The following is an 11,052-nucleotide window of genomic DNA, read 5'->3' as shown; positions in this document are numbered from 1 at the left end:
ACTAGTTTTTTCTTTTCTTTCTTTTCCTTTTTTTTTTTTTTTTTTTGTAGAAAAAATTTCTCGATACCGAAAAATGTCCAAAGAGCTTGGGGAAAAAATGACATAAAATATGGACACCGTAAAAAAAAAAAAAAAGAAAATAAAAATAACAGAACGACGAACATTTGCTGAACATCATCGAGTATCGACAGATGAAATAAATATTAAGCTCTAGTTTTGAAGGAAAAAAAAGAAAAAATAAAAAGAGAGAGAGAAAAAAAAATAAAGAATAATGAGGTACGATCTTTGACAAGTTCCACTTCGACAGGTTGTACCTTTCAAAAAGGAAAAAAACGTAACATTTCTCTTCAATACGTCAAGTCAATTTCTAACAAGTGTAAAATATTAAACGTCGATACCGAAATCTGATACTTCGCTCATCTCTCTTGTTCTTTTTATGATTAAATAATAAATGTTACTTAAGAGAGGTAATAATTGTGAAATGGGATTTTTGTTATTTCATATAAAAACAATTTCCTAAAATAACGTAATAAGATTTTTGTATTCTTATGAAATTATAATAAAACGCAATATGTGTGTGTGCAGTAGTGCGGTTAGATTATTGAAGATTAAAATATTATAGAGAAAAAAAGAACATCGCGATTAAAATTAATACGAATGAAAAATAAGATTTAGTGATCTATATCAAAAGCTCGTAATAAGTAATTCTTCGTTCGAAGAGATAATAGCGGAACTATTGATTTTAATATTAAACCGTAATCGATAGACGTGCTTTCTAAAGCACCACCCACCCTGTAACTATAAAATCTGTACTTAACAGTTCGTTGATGTGGAAAATTTCTACCAAGAGTTCTTACAAACTTATTGTTTAAAAAAAAAAGAAAAAAAAAAGAAAGAAACCCTTTTTACATCAAGTAATACCTTTAACTAGAAAGATTAATTAATCCTGTCCATTTCCTACGCTAGCAAATAAATTAACTTAATTTTAAAGAAACATTTTTCAATCAAAAAATTCATCTCGCATAATAATAAATAAATAAATAAATGAGGGAAAGTAAAAAAAAGAGAACGATAACAAAAAATTAGAATTTTTCCAAAGCAAACACGCGAAGTCATTTGAATAAAACGTTATAAATATAGTTCGCCCGAATAATATTAATAATAATAATTAATCGAAATAATTTCTAAAGCTTTCTCTTTATTTTTGATTCGTTGATAGATTTGATTTGTTATCGTTGAATTTTTACATCGAATTATTCACTCGCGAGAGTGTGCATAATTATTATTATTATTATAACAAATCTTCGTTAAAACACGCGAGTATACAAATTTATTATCGTTCAACTATCTCGACGAGCTAATGTATAATAAATCAGTGTAGCAAAATAATATCTACATAATTCTATGTTATTATTATAATTTTTTTTTTTTTTAGATTTTCTTCCATGTTCCTGCAATAATTAACAAACATAAAAATATACAATTTGCTTCTTTTTTTTTACCTTATATGTGCGTACGTATGTGTTTGTGTGTACGTATATATGTGTGTGTTACCTTGTATGCGCGGTGAGTTTGCTTGGTTTTTTTTTCTTTCATATATTCCTGGAAGATAAAAAATTAGATTAAAGTTGAATTCAGAATAATACGAATTACAAAAGGTGTGTGTTTGAAACGAAAGAAAAATAACACAAATTTTTTTAAACCGAGAATACAATCTGAAATTTGTAAAGTTTAAAATTGACAGAAAAATGTTTCTACTACAATTTAATTGTCTTCATCAACTTTTCTTAATAGCTGAATTCAGAGAATTATTTCGTTGTGTTTCGAGAGAAAAAATCTATTATAATATAACCATAACAATATAATTATCAAATAAAAGTTATTATATTTTTTTCTTTTTGAAAGGAAGAAGGGATTTATCGTTGTATTCCACCACTTTAAAAATTACCGACACATTTATACACATTTTTTTTTTTCTTTGTCTCTCTCTCTCTCTCTCTCTCTCTTTCATTTTGTTGGTAGGAAAAAAAAATATATTATTCTAATAAAATATATCAAACGATACATATATAAATTTATACGAATGAATAATTATTACGAAATTGTATTAAATGACTAAAATATTTCGTTGGAGTACCCAAAGGAACATGCAAAGTCCATGATCGTTAGATTCCAACTAACTTTGATTACGTATTACTAGTAGACATCCTTGATTATCGTTTATTTACTTCAACTTTGAGTTGACTTGTACTCTAAGGACTAGTAAAATCAAATGACTCGATATATAATCGTTAAATTATTCAAATATCGCATATATACCCAGTGATCGGTGATCATGATAGTAGTTTTATTTATTTAAGATGTATTATTAAATACAGTTTGATACACTTTCATTTTCTATTTAATTCTATCATGTTTTACTTGTCATTTGAAAATTTAAATAAAATACAATTTTCTGTTTCTTTTTCTTCTAATTAAATATCTATCTCAAGATATCGTTTTATATATAATTTTTCAATTATTATTTTACTTAATTTTAATTACACGAACAAAACCGATACATTTTACGATCATACAATTCAGTATATTTTCGTGATCATTTCTATTGCTATAGGATTTTATACAATTCTATTATTTATTAAATAAAATTCAATAATCTGTTTCAGAGAACACACAAGGAATTGATATCAAGACGACAACTATATCGATTATTTTATTGACAAAAATATCAAACCGAAGACATATCTTTCGATTGGAATAATCGATAAACATGGCTTACTAATTAAACTTTCATTTTGAAACGTCGATAAATAAATTCAATATACAAATTTGTGGTCAGAAAGTAAGAGAATGATATTATGAAATACCGGAGATGATCAGAATGGTGAAGTAATAATATGGATTCGTCTAAAAAAATCGTTAAAAGAAAAAGCAGTCAAAGAAAGAGAAGAAAAGGAAGCTGAAGAAGAAAGTGAATATAAGGAGAAAAAAAAGAGATAGATTAAGAAGTAGAAAATAAATAGAAAATACGGAGTAGAAAAGTAAAAGAAAATCGATGATAAAATGATGGAAAATACGACAACAACGGGTTATTATAGTACTCGTTCGACGTATTTTCAAAACGAGATTAACGGTTCTAACATTCCTACTGAATGTTATCAAAAAATAAATTCAACCGGTTTGTTCGATTTTATTGTATGCGGGGTATTAATTAATTTCGTAGGTCTTTGTGGTATATTAGGAAACACCATATCGATGGTGGTACTTTCCAGACCGCAAATGAAATCTTCTATTAATTATCTTCTTATTGGTTTAGCCAGTTGCGACACTCTTCTAATAATTATCGCGGTAAGTTGTAATTTAACGAATAATAACATTTAAATTCGATTAAAGTTTAAAAGGTGGATATCATCAATTAAGTCAATCTATAACAAACAAAAGGGGCATTTAAACTGGCGATAGACCGCAGCGACCCCCGATTGATTCGCCAATAAATTTTCATATCGATTATATTAATTAATTGAGCAATTGAAAATATTTACTCGTTAACGGTTTAAATGTGCTATCACGGCTGAAATTTAATCCGACGAGATTTATTTGGAAAAGCCCATTGTCATTCGCGCGTTCGTTCGATCCAATTATTTCTCTATCCGATTATTATTATTTTTTTCGTTATTTTTTCTTTACTACGTACTATATTTAAATATAACGATAAAAACATTTAATTTGGGCGCGCGTTATTGATTTAATCGAATAAAATCGAACACCTGTGTGTGTGTGTGTGTAACAACATTAAATAATATTTCTTTTCATGATTATTCTATTTTGTTTTTGAAGAATTGTAAACTACGCATGTGTCTCATAAGAATAAACTTACTTTCACAAAATATATTTGTTAGAGAGAAAAAAAAAAAAAAAAAAGAAATAAGTCGTAAATCTAACTAAACAAATATTTTCAAGGTTGGTCGTAAGGTACGTGACACAGATGTTCGGTTTTTTCGAGTCCCTTTCTTAGTCCCAATCTTTTATATTCTTCCCAAAAGATTCTTTTATTGATTTTTTCCAAAAGCTTGTTTACTTTGATTGTCCCAAAAGACTTTTTTCTTTATACTTTTCGAAATGCTCGATGGTTATCTCGTATTAACTAAATCCTTTATAAATCTCTATATAGAAATCTCTCTCTCTCTCTCTCTGTAAATAACCGAGCCCATAATTCAAGTCTCTACAAGATTGTATGAATTAGATTATTAAACAAAATAATATCGGTAAATCAATCGATATAAATTGTCAATTAAATCTAAATTTGTTGTTATTTAACTCACACAGATACTCATCTTTGGATTACCATCGATTTACCTTTACACCGGCTATCTTTTTAACTACCAATTCGTCGTTTATCCGAAGATAGTCAAATATTTATATCCAATATCGTGTGCTGCGCAAATAGCAACGGTTTATTTAACGTTAACTGTAACAATAGAAAGATACATCGCCGTTTGTCATCCTCTTAAAGCGAGATCATTTTGTACATGTGGACGTGCTCGTTTGGCTTTTCTAAGCATCGTTATTTTTGCATTAATCTACAATTCTCCAAAGTAAGTAAAATATTATTTACGAAAGAAAAATTATTATTATATATTATTATTATTCATATTTATTTTTATCAATTAATTACATATCAATCACGTGTAATCGAATTGAAATCATTCTATCATATCAAAATATTATCATCTCACGATCATTATTTCCTGATATTTTTTCAAATGCATAATAATTTTTCCACCAATCGTAATATTATCTTCCACAGTTTTGTTCTCTATAATATTCTCAATAAAGTTAACTCATTTTTTTCTTACATAAAACAAAATCGCGTTTGAAAAATAAAACGAGTTCGAATAATCAGTGACGGATTTCCGCGTACAGAAAAAAATCTCACAGATCTCATAATAATAAATAAAACTTCTGCAGCGGGAGAAAATACAGAAAATATTTATAGAGATGCTTCGAAATATAAAATTATCCCTGAAGATTCTCGCGAGTGCTAAATCCGTCAATGATAATTTAAAAAATTTTTCTTACAACACACACACACACACAGGAGTGAGAATAATTTATTAAATCTTGTTTCTTTTTTTCTTTTTTTATTGCATACGTTTATACGTGACGCGCTCGCGTGAGTATATTTTATATTCGTTTCAGATTTTTTGAAATAGAAATTTACACCGAGATGCATTGGAAATACAATGTGGTGGTATATTGCGTACGCCCAGCATCTTTGAGAAACAACGATCTTTACGTGACCGTATACGTCCACTGGATGTACTTTTTCGTGTGTTATTCCATTCCTCTAATCGCTTTAATTATTTTCAACGTGGCTATTTATCGAAGGGTAAGTCTAATAACGATAAGATATACCATTCTACATATTTTTCTTCGTAAATGCATTTAAAAACAAAAAAAAAGAAAGAAAACAGAATTTCGAAGTACCCTTTAAAATTGAAGTTATTAAAACCTTGCACACACTTTTTGGACGATAACTCGAATATGACCTAATGACCCAGTTAATGAAGCAAAATGTAGTATGGCAAAAAGTAATAAGTTTTTTCTTTTTTCTTTCTACTTGTTTTCATCTTGGTGAAATAGTTTGTGCGAAAGGTTTAATATCCTGAGAACGAAGAAACGACGAATGATACGTGTGTTGTTTTACAATTAAATCAAGATAAAAATCAATATTATAATCTATTCAAATTAAGAATAATACACAAAATACATTTGTTTAAATATTACATATCTATTAATATTATATTTCTATTAAACAATTTGATTTTTAGATGAAAATATCAAACTCAAAATCATGATAAAAGCTAGGAACGTTAAAATAAATGTATTTTAGTTTAAATAATCTTAATATATTACCGTAATACAGTACTGTCTGTTCGATTTACCTTAATTAATTGTTAATTAATCGAAAAAATGTCTATTGTTGTCTAAAAGCACGGAATGTATGTTGGTTGCTCCGTTCTCTTCGAAATCCACTGTTAGACTGTCACCGTTGTCCTCTATGAAAATTCTATGACTTTCCAAATAAGGAAATTCTATTTATTACAAATATTATGATCGTTGAATCATTAATAATGTCATATAAGCAACATTTAATAAAAAAACTTTCACAGAAGACAACGGAGCCAGTTTAACAGCTGATTTCGAAGAGGATGGTGCATCGAACATATATTCCATGCATTTAAATAACAATAGACATTTTTTCGATTAATTAGTAATTAATTACAGTATCTCGGACACTCTCAAGTATATTTACCCCCACTCATCCTTCAATAAACCAACGCATCCCGATATAACTATCGATCGACATATCTCGTTATATATAATATGTGTGTGTGTGTGTGTGTGTGAAACAGAAAAATATATTAAATATGTATAATATAATAATTTAATATAATATTTTAATATATGTAATTATATTATTAATAATTAATATAAAAATACATATATGTATACACACACTAATACTAGAATTTTGCATAATTTCGTTCAACCGTCGATCGATTGTGATTTCTATTTCACTTACACTCTCTCTCCCTCTCTCTCTCACTCTATTTCTCTCTTTTCTTTCCATCTCATATGGTTTCACTTTAAAAATGAAAAAGAATACATTTGAAACAACTTGAAAAATACATACAATATTTTCTTCTATTCTCACTTTTGCTTCTAAACAAAATAATACGTAACACCTACGAGAGAAAATTGTATACATGAAATTGGACGTTTGAATAAGATAGAATGAGATGGATCGTAAAAGAAATATTTTGACAATATATTGGATATTTGATTTTTTTTAGTTTTATGTCAACATAAAAATATATTTTTCTTATTCGTTATTATATATATATGTATATATGCGTTATCGTATAAATGTTACAGGTCAGAAAAGCGAACAGGGATTTACAACAACTGACGCATCATCAAAGACGAGAAATTGGATTGGCAACTATGTTACTTTGTGTTGTAATAGTATTCGTTATATGTAACATTTTACCACTTACTTCAAATATTATGGAGACTTTTATCGGCGATCCACCTAGGTGGTTAGTTCAAATAGGTAATTTATTGGTTACCATAAATAGTAGTATCAATTTTATAATATACGTGATTTTCGGTAGAAAATTCAAACGGATATTTATGAAACTATTTTGTGGTTCGGGAATTTTCATTCGTGACAGAGACAGTCCAGAACATCAAACCCGTGACGAATCGAGCGTGACGAATATGACGAACATAGAGTTAAGAAATTCTATTAGGCATAATCATTTAAATAGAACAAATACCATTAATAGAAACAATTACGTTCACTATACAAATGGGGGAAGTAAACAAAGTATTAGATTATCGAATAAACCAACCAGTCCAAGTACACTAGTTTATTATCCTCCTTGCAATTCTATGAGAAATTTAAACAAATTTGCTAATATTTCATCTTCAGATCAAAATGGATGGAATAAAAATAATAATAACGATTCTTCTATATAATCCCATTTTTGAATGATCATAAAATTCCTATTAGATCGTGTTATATGTGAATCCTAAGATATTATTAAGTTCATTCTTACATCTCCTCCTTCGCGTATGATAGAAATATACTAAATAAAAAAAAGGCAATCAATAAAAAAAATACATTTATTTCCATTGAAATAATATATAAATAACTATATTTTATCTTATAGATCTAATTCTTTTACTTTTGTACTCTATCTAATTTTCTTTTTAAAATGATATTATTTGTATAAATAATGAGAGAAAAAGAAAAAAAAAAAAAAAAAAAGAAAAAAAAAACATTTTTATCCCATTATTAGAAGGCAACACAATTTAGTATTGTTTATATTGCGATGTGGTGTTAATGCATTTCCTGCGAAATATATGTTTTCGAATACGACAGTCTGCCTTTTATAGTATTTAACAAATGCGCTGAAAATATTTCATCTAGATAAAAAACATAACTCTTCGGTCATAATCTTGATAAATCTAAGCGATAATAAAAACAGTATTATTCATATTTATTCATCGTATAATTCATTGGATATATCATTGACCAAATATAAGGCAATTAATTTAATTTAAAATTGTGATCAATCAAAATCTTCTTCTATTTATTCATAATCTCAAAAATCTATCTCTTAAACTATCGTTATCGTTGTTTTAATGTTGTAAATATTCTATTTAAATGATCATGTATTTTAAGATAAAGAAACACGAGACTGTATGTACGAGACATAGCCGTTCTAATAAAAAAAATTTTTAAATAAGTGCTACGCAAATGTAAAGATTACATATATATATATATATATATATATAGGGATATAAAATTACATATATTCTATGTATATTTATAAACTACACACGACTTCAATATGGAAAGTGTTCCAAAAAGTAAAATATTTGTACAAAAATCTTATAATTATATATCTATATCTATAACACTAAATGAAAAGACTATTATGAAAAATACTGTGAATATATTATATAAGGAGTGTCATAGATTTTTTCCGTATAATTTTATCAGCATTTGTAAAATATACTGGTAAAATTTTGCAGGAAACAACTGACCACCCTGTATATACGTGAGTGGGTTGAAAAGTCTTAAGCCTGACGTAGAAACAATTTTATTTGTCGATCAAACTAACTAATATTTTGTGACGTAATCTCAAAACTTTAGAAAAAGAATAAGCTGAATACTTTTGAACCTACTCTTATAAATAAATATTCAAAATATATAAATATAATATATAGCGTTATTCGCGTAGCGTATTTCTGATTCGCAACGATTTCTAGAATAATATTTTCAATGGTAAATCTCTATATAATATCAAATAATATATATATTATCAAAAAATAATAAATTTTAATTGCTGTCACACAAAATATCGATTCTAATTCATTGATAAAAGTAAAACAACAGTCAAAAATTAATCTATACACACATATAATTATACGCTAATCTAACGCGTCACGAATTTTTGCCAAAAAAATGATATCACTAAATTATTCCAATATTTTGTTAATATTAAATTATCTGATAAAATTTTGAATTGTGCTAGATATTACAATGATAAGCAACATTGGAAATCTTATTATTAATATCTATTAATATATAACTTTTTGATTATATTATATTATTAGATTTAATATGAAGAAAAAGAAATATAATAAAATCTATTTAAAAATTGTTTTATCCTCCAATTTCTAAGATATCAATTAAAATTAAAATTAAGTGGAGGGAAAATAATGCGCTCTCGTAATTATAAAACAAAATGATGTAATATCCTGATATATTAAATTCTAGTAATAATAAAGTACTTCAATTATTTTCATTTATACAGGGTGTCTCAGCCAAACAAAACCAACTAAAAATTGTCCTTATTTTGAAATCGTTTAATGTCGGTATTCTCAAGAGTTTATCCAATGCTTCTACGATACTTTTGTTATTTTTAAAACCTTCGAACTCACTATTATTACCGACTGTTAGTACGATAGGACTCTGCTAGTTTCGTTAGATCAATAAAAAAGGACTCTATAATTATTGGTCAATAAAAAAAAACTAATAATATCTGCCGGTAAGTAAAGCAGGATTCTATCATTATTACTTGGTCAACAAAACAGGGTTCTTATATTATCGTTCGGTTGATAAAATTGTTTTCTCTAATTATCGACTTTTGTTACATGTAATTGGTACATAACTAATGAAAGAATTCATAAAAATTAAAGAATCGCTGCAATAAAAAAAGGAAATTGTAAAATTCAGTGATTTCTACAGCATTCGTTTAATAAACGATTTGAACCGTCTAGCAAATAATTTACTTGAAAATTCTAATTTAGTAGGTAGACTAAAAATATTCTACCCTTCTAATTTGGAAACAAGTTTAGGATAATTAACAATTTTGTTATGCTAATAGAGTGATATATGTTTAAACTTATCATTGTCTTTTATTTACAATTCATGTTAATCTATCACGTCGGAAAAAATTACTTATAATTCTCGCTAAGAAAAAAAATATTTTTAGAAATAAAACATGTTATGAAAAAATAGTATTTTACATTTTTATTTAGTTTTTCATGTAACATCAACTCCTATTCACTTATATCAATTACAAGATATCTCGTATATGTCTACATCCAATAAACATAAAAATAGAATTGCACTAGTATTAAATATATTCATTAAAATGTAAATTTTCTAATATAGTAGTACATACCATTTGTTCAAATATTTGGATATCAATTTTAAAAGTTATATTTATATTTAAAATATTCTATTATAGTAAAAAACAATAAAAATTTTGGCATTGCAGAGTTTGTCTGCAATAATACCATAAATTTGAAATAGATAATTTAAAATACAGAAGAAAACGAGATCATAAATTGTTTACTACATTTTTATTAATTAAATAGTGTACCTAATTTATGGACAAAATCATTATATAAGATGATTGTATGCTTTCATTTTCTTATTTAGTCGCAGCTTTCTTTGGTTTGAAATAGAGATAACATCCAAGTACAGCTAAGCAAGCATACGTTGTCATAGCTACCTAAAAAATTGAAAATAATGTTTAATACATACATCATTGCAATTTACTTTCTTAATATTCATTTTTAGAAAATGTATCAGTTGGAACAGTAAGAAATGACAATAAGGTTACTTACGTTTGCTCGTCCCTGTAGGGTTACGCTATTAAAATATTTTAAAAAACCTTTCAAGTTCTCTGCTTCTTTATTTACTTTTCCAGCCATTTTGTTCTTATTAATAAAATTTGGAAATTTACTCAATAAACGAAATGATATTAATATCTAATCATTAAACAGACAAAATTTTGTCTGCTAAGGAGCGCTTATAGCTGCTCGTTACGGAATTGAGAGTTGTACCGATAATACAACAAAATTCCGATAGACGTCTCAATTTCTATTATCGATTTATATCGAGTTTTTGAAAAATTTGAAATAAACTTGATTTGAAAATGCCATTTTTTCATTAGAGAAATTTTA

The 11,052-nt window shown here is 26.7% G+C and overlaps 1 protein-coding gene and 1 long non-coding RNA gene across 4 annotated transcripts in view; one reads left to right on the top strand and one right to left on the bottom strand.

Moving 5' to 3' along the window:
- LOC106785565 (FMRFamide receptor) overlaps positions 1-7,687 on the top strand; it is a 15,171-nt gene extending 7,484 nt beyond the window's left edge. For both annotated transcript variants that reach the window (XM_014746165.1, XM_014746164.1), the window contains 4 exons: positions 2,667-3,348; positions 4,327-4,595; positions 5,200-5,389; positions 6,940-7,687. In XM_014746165.1, the coding sequence (XP_014601651.1) occupies positions 3,064-3,348; positions 4,327-4,595; positions 5,200-5,389; positions 6,940-7,545 (1,350 nt within the window). In that variant the 5' untranslated portion in view covers positions 2,667-3,063 and the 3' untranslated portion in view covers positions 7,546-7,687. The remainder of the gene's footprint in view (positions 1-2,666; positions 3,349-4,326; positions 4,596-5,199; positions 5,390-6,939) is intronic.
- Positions 7,688-10,088: 2,401 nt separating this feature from the next.
- Positions 10,089-10,960, bottom strand: LOC106785512. 2 transcript variants are annotated; one of them, XR_001381534.1, is made up of 3 exons: positions 10,714-10,960; positions 10,467-10,598; positions 10,089-10,368 (listed from the first exon to the last, which is right to left on the bottom strand). It is a non-coding gene; the product is annotated as an uncharacterized LOC106785512 (long non-coding RNA). The 2 variants fall into 2 exon arrangements; XR_001381533.1 differs by lacking the exon at positions 10,089-10,368 and having other exon boundaries at positions 10,428-10,598.
- Between the last annotated feature and the right edge of the window lie 92 nt (positions 10,961-11,052).

Source organism: Polistes canadensis, unplaced genomic scaffold (genome assembly GCF_001313835.1).
Source record: "Polistes canadensis isolate GaletaPanama2010 unplaced genomic scaffold, ASM131383v1 scaffold_52, whole genome shotgun sequence".
NCBI classification, from domain to species: domain Eukaryota; kingdom Metazoa; phylum Arthropoda; class Insecta; order Hymenoptera; family Vespidae; genus Polistes; species Polistes canadensis.
This window is presented reverse-complemented; position numbering and strand designations above follow the sequence as displayed.